Source organism: Pelophylax lessonae, assembly GCF_965119305.1.
Source record: "Pelophylax lessonae genome assembly, chromosome: 5".
In the NCBI taxonomy this organism is placed as follows: Eukaryota; Metazoa; Chordata; class Amphibia; order Anura; family Ranidae; genus Pelophylax; species Pelophylax lessonae.
Genome location: NC_138772.1, coordinates 309,978,891 through 309,999,196, shown reverse-complemented (window position 1 = coordinate 309,999,196; position 20,306 = coordinate 309,978,891). Strand labels below are relative to the sequence as shown.

Below are 20,306 nucleotides of genomic sequence, written 5' to 3'. Positions count from 1 at the left end.
CATAGAAATAATAATTTAAGAAATTTTTCATATTCCTGCATTTCAGGATAATTTCCCATAATAGCCCTAATTATGCTGTGAAAATCAAATTTATTATGAATTGTACATACCCAGGATTGGAGGCCCATCTTTGCACAGTCTCCTCGCTATCATCTTCACACAGCTCTGCAAAGGCAGCTTCAAGATCTTCAAGCTGGCGTATACGGTTCTCTACACAATCAACTAGAGCATCCTGAAAATTCATCAAGAAAAGCAATCACATTCCTGCTTAGTTCACAATAAACTTTGATGGCAAAAGTGGGCACAGGAGGGTCTTTGCCAAGTGAAACATAAATGCAGTTTGCTGTATGCGAAGTCTGATTAGGATCAACAGACACCGGCAGAGTATGTAACATGCAGCAGACTTTAAATTTGGATTTGTGTGAAGTATAGAATGTTCACTGCAGTGTACATGCAGAGTATAGTGGTATGCAGCATTAATGTATTAAGAGTGAAGTCATGTGGCATATAAAACATACAGCAGGGAGGTTTAAATCATGTACTGTACAGCACAGTGTACAGAACAGAGCTTGCAGTACTGAACATATAGGTCAGAAATTGTGGTGTTAAAATGATACGTTTCAGGGACATCATTTTTTCAAAGCACTACTCACCCACTGCACGCTCCAACGCTGCCCCATGTCCACCAATCCAGCTGGCCAGCCATGTTTCTGGTTGAAAGCTGTCCTACAACTTTTTCAACCCGCTTCCTGTGAGGTCAGGTCATCATAGACACACTTTGTGAGGATATGCTCTTGATGGGGCAATTTCATATTTCTTTATTAAAATTGGCTCATAATACCTAAGAATGCATTCTAAGTCTAGTTACCTTAGATGACTTCATGTTATAGCAATGTCATTGTAAACTGACTTTATGGACAAGCCAGTCCAGGAATGTGATATCTTTCTTAGCAGGTAATGTTTAGGATTGGTCAAAACCTACCAACTCGTCCTGTATATACTACAGCTAAAACTTTGAATAATCAGTCTCGTCTTAGAGCCGCTATCATGCATGTGTCTGATTGTGACCTTGTAAAAGATGGAGGAACCCGTGGCGAAAAAAGGCATCTTTAGCAGCTAAAATGTCTTTTACTTTTGCTTCCATGCAGCTGAATTAAGCTACTGGTAGTGGTAGGAAAGCCCTGTGTAAACTCTGAGTTGCTGTAGTTGTAGTTTACAAGGCTATGGACTCCCTATCTCAGGCATGTCCAAAGTCCGGCCCATGGGCCAAATGCGGCCCCCGGGCTGCTTTAATACGGCCCCCACAGGTAATTTGGAAAAATACATTGGCATCATTCATGACTTGTTTTGCTGCCATCATTAATCATCATCAGTGGGTTCATATAGCGCTTATATGTGGTTAACCCTTGTGTGACTGATTAGGGAGCACGCATGCTCCGGATTGAGATGAATACATTGTAAAATCTCAGTTAACGTCAGTTGGTCTAAATCAGTTATCAATATATTTGAACACAACATGTATACTTGGTGTTATGTTCCTGGTCATATTTTTTTTTTTTTTCTTAAAAGTTGACAGACAACCTTTATTACCAATAATATGTAATGTACTTTACAAATGTTCCTGACATATATTTCAGCTTCCTGGATTTTTTTTTCATCTGGCCTTCAGATATGAAAGGCAGAGAGATTTAACATCCGTTTAGATTTGTCATCCATGTAATGAAAGGAAAAGTATGCCGTTTGCAATAAACTTTGCATGAAATAACGGAATTTTTGTAAAATCTTACCTGTAAAATTCCTTTCTCTGAGTCCTCCGACAGTCGCCGCCATCTCCATATTCGTCACAATGGGGTATTAGACTTTGCTCCGAAGGAGTAGCTAGGCAACAGAATATGTTAATATAAAAGCTTTAACACATCCCACCCCCAGGGGGTGGTCCCCTCAGTCAATACCCTCCTACTTCCTGTATCCATACCTCAGTTTCAGTGGAATAGCAGTAGCGTATACAACCAACCCCAAAAGAGGGGCGGGGGCGGCGACTGTCAGAGGACTCAGAGAAAGGAATTTTACAGGTAAGATTTTACAAAAATTCCGTTTTCTCTTACGTCCTCCGACAGTCGCCGCCATCTCCATATTCGTCACAATGGGGACGTCCCAAAGCAGTGCAAACATGAGGGGTGGGAAACGCAGCCGCGCCCAAGGAACTTTCCCCTTCAAAGCATAGGCCTGTTCCACAGTCTGTCTGATCCATTTGGCAATGGTAGAGGCCGACGCAGCCAAGCTCTTCCGAGGTCCCTCAGGAATGACAAACAAGGAATCCGACTTGCGGAAAGATTCAGTCGATTTCAGGTAAACCCTAATCACCCGAACAACATCCAAGGAATGCAGTTCCACCTCCTTCGGATGTTTGGGCTTCGCGCAGAGCGAAGGTAGGACAATATCCTCATTGATGTGAAAATCCGAAACTCTCTTCGGAAGAAAAGAAGGGTTAGGTCGCAAGACCACCTTATCTAAATGAAGGACCAGATACGGGGACTTGCAGGACAAAGCTGCCAGCTCCGAAACCCTGCGAGCCGAAGTGATCGCCACCAAAAAAGCGACTTTTTTGGACAACATGGACAACGAGATTTTCCTGATCTGTTCAAAGGGAGCATGTTGCAGCACGGACAGAACAAGATTCAAGTCCCAAGGAGGTAAAGGTTCCCTCCTAGGAGGGACCAGATGTCGCACCCCTTGAACAAAGGTACTAACCAAAGAGTTAGACGCCACAGGACGTTGAAAAAGAACGGCCAGCGCAGACACCTGACCCTTGACCGTAGCCAGCGCCAAACGCTGGTCGACACCCGTCTGAAGGAAGGACAACACCCTAGACACCGAGTAAGTGCGCGGTGAAAACCCCCTGTACTCACACCAGGCAAAATAGGCCTTCCAAGTACGGTGATAGACCTTCCCCGAGGAAGACTTCCTCGCGTTAATCAAAGTGTGAATGACCTCCGGAGGGAGACCCCTATCCTTCAGGACCTCGGTTTCAACAGCCAGGCCGTCAAAGCCAGCGACCGTAAAGCAGGATGGAATATCGGCCCTTGAGACAGGAGATCTTCTCGAAGAGGTAGACGCCAAGGAGCGTCGACCGCCAGATTCACGAGGTCCGCGTACCAGGACCGGCGAGGCCAGTCCGGTGCCACAAGAATCACCATGTGTGGTTCCGAGATCAACCTGCGAAGGAACCTGGACAGCAATTGGATCAGCGGAAACGCATATAGCAGCCGATACTGATGCCACGGGGCTACCAACGCGTCTGACGCGTCTGCCCGAGGATCGCGCGTCCTTGCCACGAACCTTGTTACCTTGTTGTTCAGACGAGACGCGAACAGGTCCACCTCCAGAAGACCCCACTTCGCGCACAACATCTGGAAGACATCCGGATGGAGAGACCATTCCCCCTGATCCAGGGTCTGGCGGCTCAGATAATCCGCCTGCCAGTTCTCCACCCCCGGAATGTGTACCGCCGATATCGCCGGGACATGAGTCTCGGCCCAAGAAAGAATGTCGGCCACTTCCCGAGCCGCGCGGGCACTCCTGGTGCCCCCTTGGTGATAGACGTAAGCCACCGCCGTGGCATTGTCCGTCTGAACCCGAACCGGACAGCCGCGCAGCCTGTCCGTCCAAACTTGAAGGCAGAGATTTATCGCACGCAACTCCAGAATATTGATCGGAAGGGAGGATTCCTCCTCCGACCAAGTTCCCTGGGCGGACAGAACGCCCAGAACACCACCCCAGCCCGACAGGCTGGCATCCGTGGTGAGCACCGTCCATGAAAGAGGGCGAAAAGACTTTCCCCCCGACACCGCCGGGGACTGGAGCCACCACAGAAGGTCCCTTCTGGTGCGATGGCTCAACGAAATCTGGATATCCAGAGATTGCGGACGCCCGTCCCACCTGGACAGGATCTCCGCCTGGAGACCCCTCGTGTGAAACTGGGCAAAGGGAATCGCCTCGAAGGCCGAGACCATCAGTCCCAGACACCGCATGCACTTCCGCAGGGATGAGCACGGAACGTCCCTGAGGGACTGGACTTCTCCCTGAAGAGTCTTGAGTTTGTCGTCCGGTAGGAAGACCTTCGCCTGGACCGAGTCCAGGATCATCCCCAAATAGGGAAGACGAACCGACGGACACAGCGTCGACTTTGGATAATTTATCGTCCAACCAAACTCCTGTAGAGTCTGCACTGTGACGGACAGATCCGACTCCAGACCCTGGCTGGTCGCAGACCGAACCAGAATATCGTCCAGGTACCCCAGGACAGAGATGCCCTGGGCCCTTAACAAGGCCAGCAGCGGTGCAAGCACCTTGGTGAAAACCCACGGAGCCGAAGCGAGGCCAAAAGGTAACGCCACGAATTGGTAGTGATCCTCCGCAATGGCGAATCGAAGGTACCTCTGGTGACCCTCGAAAATGGGGATGTGTAGGTACGTATCCTTCAAGTCGATGGAGGCCATGAATTCCCCCGGAACCAGGGCAGCCACCACCGACCGCAGAGATTCCATGCGGAACTTGCGGACCCGCACAAAGTGGTTCAGAGCCTTTAAGTCCAGAATCGGACGTACCTTGCCCTCCTTCCTGGGCACGGTGAACAGATTGGAATAGAACCCCCGAAATCTGTCCCGATGAGGCACCGGAACCACCACTCCCTGAGCCCTCAGGTCCCGCACCGCAAACGCTCCGGAGACAGTTGAAGAATTGAGGGGAAAAATCTGCTCTCCGGCCGAGAGAGAAACTCGATCTTGTAACCAGATCGAACGATTTCCTGAACCCATCTGTCCCGAACCCGGGACAGCCATGGTTGCGGAAAACCGAGCAAGCGTCCCCCCACCCCAGAACCGGGTGAGGGCGCCCCTTCAGGCCGCACTGTTGTGGGCAGCGGATCCGGACTGGCCGGACTTCTGCTTACCTGTCCACGGCTTCTTCTGGGAGCCCTGACCTTTGAACGGCTTGCCCTTGTAGTGCGTCCGAAAGGCACGAAAGGACCCCTGAGAGGGCCGAAAGGAAGCATGCTTCTTACCGGGAGTCGCCTTAGCCTTGTGGGATTGGGGCAAGAGCGTGCTCTTACCCCCCGTGATCCCCTTTATCAGTGTATCCAAGGATTCGCCAAAAAGGCGAGAACCGTCATAGGGCAGATTGGCTAAGGTCTTGCGCGAAGATTGGTCCACCGACCAACACTTCAACCAAACCAAGCGGCGGGACAACACCGCCACACCGTGTACACGTGCGGCCAACGGGACCATATCCAAGTCCGCATCGCACAAATACATGACACCCTGATGGATTTGATCCACCATATCCAATGTCGCCGATGGGGCAGAATCAGCCACCAAAACGCGCCTAAGCACCTGCGTCCAGCTCGCGACTGCCTGGGCCGCCATAAGGGAGGCAAACAGAGCTTTCAGCATAGAACCCATAATAGAATAGGTATGACGGGCAAGAGACTCCAGCCTCTTGTCCGTGGCATCCCCGGAACACCGGGGTATCCTCAGCAGGAATCGCAGTAGACTTATTCAAAACCGCTATCGCGTGATCCACCGGAGGCGGCACGCACCAACGCTCATCAGTAGCGGGCGTGAAAGGATAACGCAGTTTGAACCTACTGGGTACCGCAAAAGGCTTGCGGATATTACGCCATTGTTCCTTAACAGCGCTCTGGAAATCATCCGTGCAGGGAAAAACCTGCGATGTTTTGCGCCTTCTCTTTGTCCCATAAGCCGCCAAGGCAGTAGGAGGACATGGCTCATCCTGCAAGCGCAGCGTCTGCTTAATAGAAGCAACCAATTCATCCATGAGTGCAAGCTCTTCAGACGAGCCAGGGGGAGAATTATCCACCCCTTCAACCTCAGCCTCCACCTCGGACCCCACGAGATCCAGGGAGGAACGGGACCCCGATAGGGAGACCTCAGCCACAGCAGCCCCGTCACCATCACCCTCCGAATCAGAGGAAATTGAAACTCTGGGCCTTTTGAGGATTGAGCAGCCACCAGCATTTGCACCTGAGCCGCAAGGCCAGCCACAATCGCAGCCAAATCCCCCCCTGGGGGGGAACAGCAGTCCCCTGGCTTCCCACCAATGTGGCAGGAAATTTGCTTTCCTGAGAATCCATGCCCCAAAGTATGTGGATAAAGGGTTAACTGCCCCTTTAAAAAGCGCAGCGAGCGCAGCCCACCGCACACACACACAAGTACAATGAGACCCCCACAGGGAGAAAGTACAACTTGGGCAAGGATACAGGGATAGGGAGGTAAAAACCTGGAGAGACCGCTGCTGCTTCTGCCTCGATCGGTGGCTCAGGAGAAAAGGAAATGCTGACATGCAGAGCACTCTATGAAAGCCTATGGAAGGCTACAAGAAAATGGCCATCAGTGTAAACATGCGGCTGGAGCGAGTGCAGCCAAAATGGCGCCGTTTGGCGCCGAAAACCGCCGCTCCTCCACCTCAGTGAGGTGATTAAAAAAACACCATAATGTCATAAAAACATGGCGGACCGCCGCAGCGGTCGCTGTAATGTGCCCCAAACACGATATGATCATGCCCCACAGCACACAGCAGTCACACATACACAGGCTGACACAGGCAGTGCAGCACAGCCCCCCCTCCTTGCAGCCCACAGCATGCAGTCAGAGAGATAGGGAATTTAACAGTGTGAACACAGGCAGGGTTACACAGTCCCAGACTGACACCTCCCAAACAGACAGGTCCCCACATAAATACACTTACCTCCTAGATGGCGTGGGGAAGCCGCACAGGCGAACAAGCCGCTGCACATGAGGCAGGGAGAGTCGCATCCAGGACGCACAAAATCGGGGTTAAGAAACCGCACAGCGCCCAGTGAGGTAGCCACCTCACCAATCATCCCTGCACCGAACAGGGATGGGTCGTTCACTGTGCCAGGAGCGTTACCTGGCTGAACGCTCGATGGCAGGCCGGGAAGCCACTGACCCACAACCTGCGACCAGGGGGATCAGCTCGAGACCCGGCCCGCACAAATCCTCTTCATCAGAAGAATTAACTAACGCTGACAAAAACAACAGCTAAGTAAAGAGAGAGAAAAAACTCAAACAAAAATCCAAAAAGAGAAAAGGCTGAGACTAAAAGCCCCAGCATAGAAACATCCGGCTACTCCTGACAAGCTAGACATTGAAACTGAGGTATGGATACAGGAAGTAGGAGGGTATTGACTGAGGGGACCACCCCCTGGGGGTGGGATGTGTTAAAGCTTTTATATTAACATATTCTGTTGCCTAGCTACTCCTTCGGAGCAAAGTCTAATACCCCATTGTGACGAATATGGAGATGGCGGCGACTGTCGGAGGACGTAAGAGAAAGTTAGTTTGTATTTAATTTGAATGGTCCAAAGAATGTCAGGTAAAATGGTCGGCCCTCACGCATGTTCACTTAATCAAATCTGGCCCTCTTTGAAAAAGGTTTGGACACCCCTGCCCTATCTAATTGATTTACATGCTCCTCTAAACCCAGAAGTACCATGTATTTCCTTTGGATCCTAGCCCTAAACAGAGCAGCAGGGTAGTAAACAAGGCGGGAAAGGGGGGCACATTAGATAAACACTACATACAGAAAAAGGTGATGCACAAGACAAATTACCTTATATATTCGTCCTGACCTTAAAGCGGTATAAAAAGTTTTGGGTAGAGTGGAGAGGGATTATAACACCTGTAAGTTTTTATGTCTGTGCCCCCATTAGGAAGATTAGCCCTCTCTAACTCTATTGGTCCTGTTTACCATAATAATTGAAAGTGAAGTAAAAAGAAATTACCCAAATTTTGGGTTGTTCTCAGAAAAGTAACAGAGGGGAAATCTTCCAATAAGTACACTAGTTCCGGTGACCTGGGGGTCCCCACGGAATTTCCTTGATTTACAGAGATTTCCTCTTACTTCCCGTTTGGATATGGGACAGGAAGTGAAGGGAAATCTCTGCAATGGGACACAGATGTGGAAACAAATCAGAGGGGTTATAACCCTCCCTTGCTCCATCCAAAATGAAAAAATGGATTTTTGTAAAATCTTACCGTAAAATCCTTTTCTCTTAGCTCATTGACAGACGTAGTCCTCGGTGATACACCACCTTCGGGTTATGTTGCCTCCACAGGAGCAGGACTAGACAGGAAATTAAAAAGCTCTGGCCACACCCTAGGGGCAGTCCCAGAGGGTATATCCTCTCTCTCTCTCTGCCTCAGCAAATCAGTTATGTGAAAAAGCAGTCTTTAGAGATTTTAACCCAACCCAACTCAAAAACAGAGGGGCGGGGACTACGTCTGTCAATGAGCTAAGAGAAAAGGATTTTACGGTAAGATTTTACAAAAATCCATTTTTCTCTAGCGCTCATTGACAGACGTAGTCCTCGGTGATACACCACCTTCGGGACGTCCCAGAGCAGTATCACAAATGAGGGGTGGGAAAATGGAAATCAAATCCCAATCTAGAAGGTCCAACCGGTGCCAACTAGAAGTTTACAATGCTCATCCTTAATGATGAGACTCAACAAAAAAGAGAAATTTTTTTTTTTTTTTTCAAACAGAAAAAAAAACCCTCGAGGTAGACCACCGGTCTCCTCAAATTGCGGCCTGCAAAACCTTGCGGCCAAATGAGGCATCCGCCGATGCCGTCACATCAATTTTATAGAATTTTGTAAAGGTATGTACCGACGACCAGGTGGCCGCCTTACATACCTGGACCACTGACGCCTGATGGCGAAAGGCCCAGGAAGTACTGAGCGCTCGAGTGGAGTGCGCCCTAACAGGGAACGGAGGACTCTGACCCTTAATAGAATAAGCCTGTACCACCGTTTGTCTAATCCATTTGGCAATGGTCGCGGCAGATGCAGGCAAACCCTTTCTGGGGCCATCCGTGATCACAAAAAGTGAATCCGTCTTACGGAATGATTCCGTAGCTTTCAGGTATACCCTGATTGCCCGAACCACATCTAAGGAATGCAACGCATGTTCCTGATGATGCTTGGGCTGAGGACACAAGGAAGGTAGTACAATATCTTCATTCAGATGAAAATCTGAAACCACCTTAGGAAGAAAAGATGGCTTAGGATGAAGTACTACCTTATCCCTATGAATCGCTAGGTATGGGGACTGGCATGATAATGCAGCCAGTTCTGACACCCTGCGAGCAGAAGTAATAGCCACCAAGAAGGCCACCTTCTGGGATAAAGTAAGCAAGGGAATCTCCCTGATGTTTTCAAAGGGAGGTTTCTGTAGAACCGACAAAACCAAATTAAGATCCCAGGGCGGTAAGGGCGCGCGGACTGGAGGAGCCAGGTGCCACACCCCCTGGATGAAATTCCGCACCAAGGACTTGGTAGCTAAAGGTTTCTGAAAGAAGATTGCTAATGCTGAAACTTGACCCTTGATGGTGCTCAAGGCTAGCTTCTGCTCAACCCCTTGTTGCAAAAAGGCCAATATTCGAGTCACCGAATAGGTACGTGGAGGAAATCCTAAAGATTCGCACCACGCAATATAAGTCTTCCATGTGTGATAATAGACCTTGCTGGAAGTCGCTTTCCTTGCTTTAATAAGGGTAGGAATGACTGAAGTAGACAAACCTCTGTCCTTCAGTACTTGGGTCTCAATGGCCAGGCCATTAAACCCAGCGACTGAAAAGCATGATGGTAAATTGGTCCTTGAGACCACAGACACTCCCTGAGACGAAGTTCCCACGGAACGTCTGCGACTAGCATGTCCAAGTCGGCCAGGCCGGCTTGAGGAGGCCAGCCTAGAATTTCTAGGACCACTGGCGCTGATAGAATCTGAACCAGGCGTCCCTAGAGGTATCTGGCCCCGACCATCCGAGAAAGTCTGGTCGTTTTCTGTTCCCACACATTTATCAGATACCTGATTGTTATCAGGAAGGGTGATCTTTTCTGGTTGAACCTCAGGGACCGAAGTCACCCGACTAGAGGCTACTTGGCCTATCTGGTCAACCAGATCCGATTCCTGTGAGGTATAGGGACTAATCTTAGGAAAAGGTAAAGGAAAAGATCTATTCAGGGAACGGTAACTACCGCTTCCTGTAGTACTTAAATGTTGGAAGGGAAGAATCGCACCGGTAGTAGTGGTTGAAGCTCGATCTAATGTCCTGAATACCGGTGAAAACGTCCCCCACCCTGAAACCGGGTGGGGGCGCACCTTCAGGCTGTGTACTCCTTTGCTTCGGGTTTGGCTGGGTTGGTCCTCTGCTTGTCCGACCAGCCCTTCTTGAACCCTCCTGGAGGAGTCTTGCCTTTCCCGCTAGTACCAGCCGGGCGCCCTTTATGGGCGGTAAAGAAAGGTCCTCGCTTGTTGCGAGGTCCCTTAGCTTTAGCAGCCTGTGGCAAAAAAGTGCTCTTGCCCCCAGTGGCATCCTTGATGATTTCATCTAGGTTGGCCCCAAATAGACGATTCCCCTGAAAAGGGAGATTTGTCAAGGTCTTTTTGGAACCTAGGTCAGCTGACCAGCATTTTAACCACAGCACACGTCTGAGGATCACCGCTGACATAGATGCATGCCCTAATAAGGGAGTAGTGTCCAAGGCTGCGTCACAGATAAACTGTAGCCCTTGTATAATCTGTTCCATCAAATCAGATGTCTCCTGGGGAATATCTTTTCCCCTAAGGTCTTGGCGTACCATTTTCGCCCATTCCGTAAGTGTCTGGGAAACTAGACCAATAACAATTACTGGTCTAAATGCTGACCCTATCAGAGAGAAGATGGTGCGGGACTCTGCTTCCATCTTTCGATCCACCGGATCCTTAAAGGACGAAGTGTCCTCCACTGGGATAACCGTGGCTTTATTCAGCCTGGAAATAGGTGGATCCACCACTGGTGGTACCGTCCATTTCTTAATGATGGATTCCTCAAACGGATAGCGTCTAGCAATACGCTTGGAAATAGTAAAGGTACGTTTAGAATGCTCCCATTCTCCTTTAATCTGATTACCGAAACATTTGGGTACAGGAAAAACCTTCACCGTTTTGATAGGCTTATTAGTACCAAAAGGAATCTCTGTTTCAGTTGCCTCTGCCGGTAAAGCCTCAAGTTTTAAGGTTTCCTGCACTGCCACAACTAGTGCGTCCACCAATGCTTCTTCCTGAATTATAGCAGGAGAAGAAGCGTCCTCCTTACTGTCTGAGGGGGCTTTACCTGGGATAACAGCCTTTGCAGAGGAACCTGCAACTGCAGTGACCATCTCTGAATCAGAGTCAGAGGTGTCAGATAGTATAGGGGTAGGCGGGGGTCGCTTCCTTGACCCCCGTCCCTGACAGGCCGCCTCCACCCGAGCCACCATAGACTCCAAAATTGCTGTAAATGACTCTACACTCTGTGCACCGGCGGGTCCCGTGGCCCCCTCGAGGGAAACAGGTGGGGGAATATGTGTGGCAGGGTCCATGATAATTCCAGTCACTTCCTGGATAATATAATTCAAAAATAAAAAACTTTTTTTTTTTTTTTTCAGACCCCCAGCGCCACAAAAAGCCCCTTAGTGTGACCTGCTAGGGATCCCCATCGATCGAGAGAGAGAGAGAGATAGACCCCCAGGCTCACCACTTGATGCTCAGAGTTTAACTGCAACAGGTTACAGCGCTGTCTTGACAAACAGGAAGTCTTTTGGCTGGCTGCCCAGGAAGAAAGGAGGCGGCTCCGCCCCTCTGCACGCCTTCCGGCGCCTCCCCTAGCTCCACGAGGTGTTTGGATCACCTCAAACATGGCCGCCCCCATGCTGGAGACACGAGGCTACGCCAAAATGGCGGCTCGTGCGATCCAGCAAAAAAAATGGCGGCGGCCTATACTGAATAGCGGTGTGCTGCAGGGCACACAACACTCTCTCTGCATGGGGATTTGGCGTGGTTGGCGGTACCGGCCCTGGCGGACCGCATGGCCATTCGGGAGGCCTGCTAATAGCTGGAGATCTGATTAGGAAGGCAGTCTACATGTCCGTGGCTTCTGACTGGTAGGTAGCTTATTCTTATCACCGTAAGATTCCCAGAATGCCACAGATTATAATCTTTTTAACATGTATACAATTAGATTGTTAGCTCCCAAACCAAGCCTCCTGGCTTTTTGCACATAAAATCACACTCAAAGTAGGAGGATCTGTGTCATTTATAGGATAGAGAGGGACTCTATCTTACCATACAGAGAGGGGCCCGCGTTCACCACAAGACCCGTCAGGGGAAAAGGGGGAACATACTACTCACCATACCGGAACCAGGCGGGCACCAACTCCTGACAGTACCCCTCTCCACCGGGGCGGGAGGGCTGTCGACCGATATGGACGCCGTGACTCATGGTCTTTGGCGTTTCAGCGAGACGTTTAACTCGCGGGGTCAGTCCTTTAATGGGACTTTGTCGCGGCCGACCCAGCGCGGAGCTATGGCCTGCACGCGCTCGTAGGCTGAACTGGGGTGACCACCGGATCTCAACATCCAGCCCGTCGCCCAGTTCAGCTTTCTTGCTTGAAGATCTCACAGGAACACTGGAGAAAAAAAGCTGTCTAAAAAATCCTTTAAGAAAAAAATCTTGCCAGGACCTAAGATCCCAGCAAGGTATCTAGGTCCTTACTCCTAACTAGACAGAAAATAACTGATTTGCTGAGGCAGAGAGAGAGAGGATATACCCTCTGGGACTGCCCCTAGGGTGTGGCCAGAGCTTTTTAATTTCCTGTCTAGTCCTGCTCCTGTGGAGGCAACATAACCCGGAGGTGGTGTATCACCGAGGACTACGTCTGTCAATGAGCGCTAGAGAAAAAAATGTTTTGCCTGTAGTTCTACTTTAAGCTTTATTCCCCTGATGATCTGGCCAGTTACACACCTTCTGTACTACAGTGACCACACTCTGGATGGAGGAGCAACAAAGAGACCTTTATGGCTTTAGACCCTGTTCACACTGGGGCGACCTGTCAGGCGACCTGGTCGCCTGCCATAGAGAAGCTGTGGACCCGTTCTAATAGGAGCGACACAAGTCGCTCCGACTTAGAAAAAGGGTCCGGAGCTTCTTTGGGGCGACCTGGAGCGACCTGCATTGACTTCAATGTTATGAAGTCCTTGCCGGCCGCTCCGAGGTCGCGGTGCGAGCTGCGCACCGCGACCTGTGAGGTCGCCCCAGCAAGTCAGATCGCCCCAGTGTGAACGGGGTCTTAGCATTGTCAGTATTAACAGATTTAAATACACTAACAAATAAAGTCAAACTCAAGCTAACATTTTTAAGCAGTTACAGCAACAGTTTTGTTCCCTTTGGAGTTAATGTTTTACGTAAATAAAAGTTGATCATTCTAAGTCCCCCCGTCAGTGTTAACCACTTCAATACAGGGCACTTTTACCCCCTTCCTGCCCAGTCCAATATTCCAGCTCTGTCGCACTTTGAATGACAAATGTGTGGTCATGCAGCACTGTACCCAAACTACATTTTTATTATTTTGTTCACACAAATAGAGCTTTCTTTTGTGGGTATTTAATCGCCACTGGGTTTTTTTATCTTTTGCTAAAGAAACAAAAAAATGTTTTTGTTTCATTTATAATATATTGCAAATAAATAATCTTTCTTCATGAATTTAGACCAAAACGTATACCGCTACATTTATTTGGTTAAAAATAACCAAAATCTGTGTATTTTATTTAGTCCGCAGGAAAGTTAGAGTCTACAAACTATGCTATATATATATATATATATATATATATATATATAAATATATATATATATATATATATATATATATATATATATGAAAATTGATCAATCCTGATGTACTGACAGCTCATTTCTTGAGGCCCAAAAATGTCAGGACAGTACAGATATCCCGAAAATGACCCCTTTCTGGAATGTAGACAGTCCAAGGTATTTAGTAAATAAGGTATTTTACGATTTTTTTTTTTTTTTTTTTTTTTTTTTTTACACACTTTGACCAGAGCAATATAATGTTTCCATAGTAACATCATACTACTCTGGGAAAGTGATCAGTATTTTTTTTTTTTTTACACAGTATGTTTGCTTATAGCAATGAATTTCATGGCAATATGCAAGCATTTTACTGAATGAAATTGATTCATTCGGTTTGTTTTGTTGTGATTAGCTGTGATTGGCCACAGCTGATCACATCGTACAGATGGGCTATGATTGGCCCAGTCTGTACCATGTGATCACTGTGACCAATCACAGCTAGCGACACAATTTTACACAATGAATGGCTTGACAGGAAGCTATTCATTGTTTACAACTGTCATGTGACCTACTGTGATTGGTTACAGCAGTCACATGGTATCGTCAACGGGCTGGTAAAGTGATCAGTTATCGGCTATGTCTGGTGAACGCAGCTGATGACAGATCGTGCTGCTGCGTGGCCCTAATGCGGCGCAATCCGGGAGGACATCATATGACTTCCACTCGGATCAACGAGAGGCTGGCCCCTGGCATCATTTGCCCATAGGCTGGGCAGAGACCAGTTTTAAAGTTATTGAAAAGTTTTTTTTTTTTTTTTTTTAAACATATGCCTCACTTATCTGCTCTGTGCAAATTCTGTGCAATGGCTTTGCACAGGGCACCCCCCAATCCTCCACTTCTGGGAGCCCTGGTGGCGCTCCTGGCTCCTCCCCCTTTCGAGTAACCCCCATAGCAAGCCACGTTGCTATCGGGGACACTAATGTGGGCTTGATCCCAAGTCGGACTCTGTGTGTCCATTGACACACACAGCGTGACTTGACCCAACCCCCTCGCCACAGGCTGTGATTTGCAATGGATTTGCTGCTGCCTCCATGTCCAATGAGGAAGAGAGAAAATGAGGGCACAGTGTGGGATTGAGATTAAGCTCAAGTCAGTATGGGGGGGGTGGGGGGAGTTGAACACACAAGATTCTTATCTTATTGCATAGAATGCATTAAGATAAAAAAAAAAACTTCTGTCTTTAGAATCAGTTTAAATGGTTTGTTTCAACCCTCTAACTGCTACATCTGCAAAACAACTCAGTTACTGGCTAGATCATCATGTAAAACAGAATGAAAGAAAGCCAACAAAAAAACAAAAGCAGCCATTATATCTAAGAATTGGTAATCTGCAATATAATAAATGTTTTTGGAATCAAATGCTGTAGAAAGTAGAAATAGAAAACAAAATCACTATTCTTTACATTTCACAGCAAAGAATACAGAGCTACATAGGTAAATATAAGTACATAAATAATGTTGGTTTTGCTAAACTAGAGAGATTTTTTTGCATCCTACCTACTCCCTTAATTACTAAAGATAAAAAAAACAATGTACTTTGCTATTCATGGTAAAAAAACAATATCCCCTATCTCCACAAAATGAAAGGCAGATGCCAGTGAAGGAACAAATGAATGCATCTTTAGAAATGATCTCATTAACATTCTCTCAATTTACTAGTTGTAACATAAATAGGAAAGATGAGGACCACTTATCTTTGCTAAGTCTTATAGTGCAGATGTTTTTCTTTTACCATTTAGTTTGATAGTAACCCAAAACTAGGTTTCTTAATATGCACACTAGTGAGCTTTGTAAAAGCTGCAGTAAATGGAAACCTCCCAACAGTCCTGAATTGTGCGGGCTCATTCATGTGCCAGGGTTAGGGGGATGCTACTCCCCCACTCCTGTCATATCCACTGCTGAGAAGACTTCCCTCTCTCATTGTATGTTAGTTCTCCGGCAACTGCTGAGTGATTTTAGGGGGGGAAGATCTCTGAGCTCGAAGTTGGAAGTGTTCCGTACTGGGAGTCTGTACTGATTGAGCTGGAAGGATGGGGTGGGGGGTTTTGTAGTAAGGTGGTGGGATGGGGGAAATCTGAACTGAGGGGTTGGCTGGGAGGGGGTTTAGGGCTGTGGGGGATCTGTACTGGGAAAGAACTGGGGCTGACTGGGAGATTTATACTGTGGGGTATATGGGCTTGTGGGGGTGGTGAATTTGTACTGAGAGGAGGGGGTCATTTTTGGTTGTACTCTGTACAATAGCTTTTGCATTAAAGTGAATGTAAAGTCTCCTATTTTATTTTTTTTTTTATAACAAAACATGTTATACTTACCCCCTCTGTGCAGTGAATTTGCACAGGGCCGCCTGGAACCTCCTCTTCTTGGGTCCCTCTTCGATGCTCCTGGCCCCTACCTCTTGTTGAGTGTCCCCATAGCAAGACACTCAGACATGGAACTGCTGTTCGGCCCCACCCCCTCTCTCCCCTGATTGGCTGAGTTGGATTGACAATGGCGCTGCTGCTGTGTCTCAGCCAATCAGGAGGGAGAGTCCGGCCAAGGAACTCGTGGACATCACTGGATAGAGATGGGGCTCAGGTGAATATTAGGGGGTGCTGGGACAGCTGCTACACACAGAAGGCTTTTTATCTTAATGCATTAGGATAAAAAAAAAACCTTCTGCCTTTACAACTCCTTTAAATACTTTTGACCTCTGCACTCTCTGTGTTACACACTCCTAACCTCTGGACTCTGTGTCATGTAATCCTGGCCCCTGCACTGTGTGCATCATGCAGTCCTGAACCCTGCACATTGTATCACACACCCCTGAGCCCTGAAGTCTGTAGAGTACGCATTCCTGAGCCCTGCACACTGTGTTACGCTCTCCTGATCCCTGCATGATAGACACTGTTTTGTATATGTCATAGTTTTGACCAATGAACTGTGTATAATAGGCTTTATATGACATACTCCTGATCACCGCACTTTGCATTAAAGGCTTCATATGACATACTCCTAAATCAGCGCACTTTGTATGATAGGCTTCATATGACATACTCCTAAATCAGCGCACTTTGTATGATAGGCTTCATATGACATACTCCTTGATCACTGCACTTATTATGACAGGCTCTATATGACATACTCCTGATCACTGCACTTTGTATGATAGGCTTTATATGACATACTCCTGATCACTGCACTTTGTATGATAGGCTCTATATGACATACTCCTGATCACTGCACTTTGTATGATAGGCTTTATATGACATACTCCTGATCACTGCACTTTGTATGATAGGCTTCATATGACATACTCCTGACCACTGTACTAAAAGTACAATATATACTCCTGAAGTTTTTCTTCAAGGTACTGTACGCTCTGTGCAGAAAAGCATAGAAAATGTAAGGATTTCATTTTTTGAAAACGAGGTGTGCTGAGGTTTGTATGTGTCTGATAGACATAGTTTTTAAGGCATTGCTTGTGAGTAAAAGGACAGTGGCATATGTGTGCTGGATATACAGAGAGTAGGCTCAATAGGTGTCACAGTAGAATGGTCACTGTCAAATTATGTTTTCCAGATATTTTATGCTCAATGTGTTTGCGGTGTGTTGTTTCCTACTTTATTTTCTGTGAGAGTCCATTGTATCTTTAAACCACACCGATGGCCACGCTGACTTTCCACTGGCCACATAACCTTTTTGCAGCGGGGTGCTATGCATTTCACCACTTTCCAAATTGTCCCTCTTTGTCAAGTTCAAAAGTTGGGAGGTATGGTGTATGGGGTTTTATTATATATATATATATATATATATATATATATACATACACACACACACATACATACACACACACACACACACACACACACACAACAAAAGCTCCAAAGGAAAAGTTCTACAATCTGTTTTCCATGCAACAAATAGTACTGACTTTACATTACCTGTAATGAATCAGAACTTGGCTTTTTAAAGCTGTACAGCTCCTGCAAGATTTTGTACTCATCCTAAAAGTAGGAAACACAAGGGCATCATGAGGCAAAATTATAGAAAACAGATCACAAAAACAGATGATAATATTATTTAATGCTGTCAATTTCCTGAAGTGCCATGAATTGGGAAGATGCATAACAATGCCTGCACATCTGCTTCTATCTCTTGTAAAGGGTGCCAGGACCTCCAGAATATCAGGCAAATAGAAACCATTTTCCAATCTCAGACAACATATTATTGGTTAATAAACAATGCATCATAGTGATCAGCCAAAATTAAGATTAAGAGTGGCAAATATTGAATATTGGTGGTACCTGTAATAGAGCCCATTCACAAAATGTAATGCTTGCACAAGGCCTTGAACTTGAACAGGCTGGGGTAGCTTTAAGCTTTAGCTTTATCAACTACAGGTAGCCAGATCTGCAAAAGATTTGGCTGTTCATAATGGTAGGCACATCTGCTAGATATGGGTAGTTGGCCATTGATCCACAACATACAGGGGTATACAATGTACGGTTAAAAGCAAACACACACACGCATCATAGGTTGAACTGGATGGACTGATGTCTTTTTTCAACCTCACTAACTATGTTACTATGTTACAGCTAGTTTACATGGAAACATGTAGACTAGTGGTCCATTGCTCTGTGTGGTGGTGGAAGCAAATGCATGCTGGGGAAAAATCTGTATGAGAACCTAGGTTTTTTTTTTTTTCAAGTTGTTCTCAATCTTTTTTAAATTTGCAGCTTTCCTTAAAAAAAAAAAAAAAAAAAACATCAGCCGATCCTGCCACAAAGACCTTGTTCACATATATACTGTTAAAGGGTGACAACTGTTTCCCAACTGTCCCCCTGTGTTGCCACATGTCCTTCATGGGGAAAAGGGATGGGCTCAGGTGTGTTCAGATCCCAGTCCCAACCCACCTGAGCAATCCCACCAAGAAGCCATCACTGCACACCGTCAATCATAGGCAGTGAGGCATTTTCAGGCCCGCAGCTGTACATACATACGCCCTGACTAGGCTGCTCATGATTGGCAGTGTACTTTAATGGCATCCTGGCAAGATTGCTCAGGTGGGTTGGGACTAGGTTCTGAACACGCCTGAACCCATCATGGGAAATACAAGCAGCCATGCTGACACGCCATTGAGTAGGCATGGCCAACCGCTGTCATAAGCAGAGATCAGTCCAAAACAAGGACTGAAGTAATTGCATGCAGACAGGAAGTAGCTAAAAAACCTTCCCCTTAACAAAAGAGGGAAAATGTTGTGTAGTTCACACTGGTAACCTACCCAGTAAGACTGTCGAGTGCACAGGTCAGAACTGTAATTCGGCTAGGTTCACATCTGTGCGTGCGATTACCGCTGCGGGAATGCACCTGTTCCTGCAGCCCCAACAACCCGCATAGCGAAACGCCCAAGCTGTGTGCATTAACCACTTGCCGACTGCCGCACGACTATTTACGTCGGCAGTCAGCCCCTCACAGGCAGAGCGACGTAGTACTACGTCACTAGCCTGTAAGGGCCTAGGGAGCAAGCGCACGCCCCCGGAGGCGCGCTCCCGTGCGGTCACGGTCCCCCCCACGCGTGTGACCGGCGGACCCAATGTCCGCCGGTCACTCTGCGATCGTCTGTGCAGAGGGAGAAAGGCAGGCGGCTGATGTAAACAAGCCGCCTGTCATTCTCCCCTGTGTAGGAATAGTGATCATACGGTTCTACTATGTAGGACCGTTGATCACTGTTCCTACACCTCAAGCCACAGCCACAGTTAGAATCACGCCCCTAGGGACACACATAACCCCTCCCTCGCAAAAAAAAAAAAAAAAAGTTAACCCCTTCACTGCCAGTGTAATTTTAAAGTAACAGTGCATATGTATAGCACTGATTACTGTAGAAATGTCACTGGTAACCCCAAAAGTGTCAAAAATGTCAGTCAAGGGTCCGATCTGTCCGCCGCAATGTCGCAGTACCGCAAAAAAAAAAAAAAAATCGCAGATCGCCGCCATTACGCGTTAAAAAAAAAAAAAAACAACAAAAATGACAAAAATCTTTCCCTTTGTTAGTAAACGCGACAACTTTTGCGTAAACCTAAATCAAAATAAGCTTTTTGCGATTTTTTTTTACCAAACATATGTAGCATAAAACAAATTGTTAAAACATTTTGATTTTTAAATTTTTTTGGGGGGAATTTCATATAAAAAAATGTGAAAAATATTGTTATTTTTGCAAAATTGACGCTTTTTTTATTTATAGCGCATGATCAAAAAAATCACACAGGTGATCAAATACCAGCAAAAGAAAGCCCCGTTTGTGGGAAAAAAAGGACATCAATTTCATTTGGGTACATCGTCGCACGACCGCGCAATTGTCCGTTAACTTCACGCAGTGCCGAATCGCAAAATAGGCCCTGGTCAGGAAGGGGGTATAATCTTCCAGGGCTTAAGTGGTTAATGCCACTGAAACTGCACTGGAAATTGCACCTGCACTGCACTTGCAGTTCCCGTGCAGGTTACAATTTCGAAAATGCTGCAGGAACATTTTCCATGCGTTTCAGGAGGCACGGCAGCTCA

The 20,306-nt window shown here is 47.1% G+C and overlaps 1 protein-coding gene across 1 annotated transcript in view; it reads right to left on the bottom strand.

Moving 5' to 3' along the window:
• Positions 1–20,306, bottom strand: part of LOC309556754 (UPF0489 protein C5orf22 homolog) — a 137,132-nt gene that overhangs the window by 39,896 nt on the left and 76,930 nt on the right. The window contains exons 5-6 of the mRNA XM_082259250.1: positions 17,690–17,752; positions 111–232 (exon numbers count right to left, since the gene is read on the bottom strand). Of these exons, the coding sequence (XP_082115376.1) occupies positions 111–232; positions 17,690–17,752 (185 nt within the window). The remainder of the gene's footprint in view (positions 1–110; positions 233–17,689; positions 17,753–20,306) is intronic.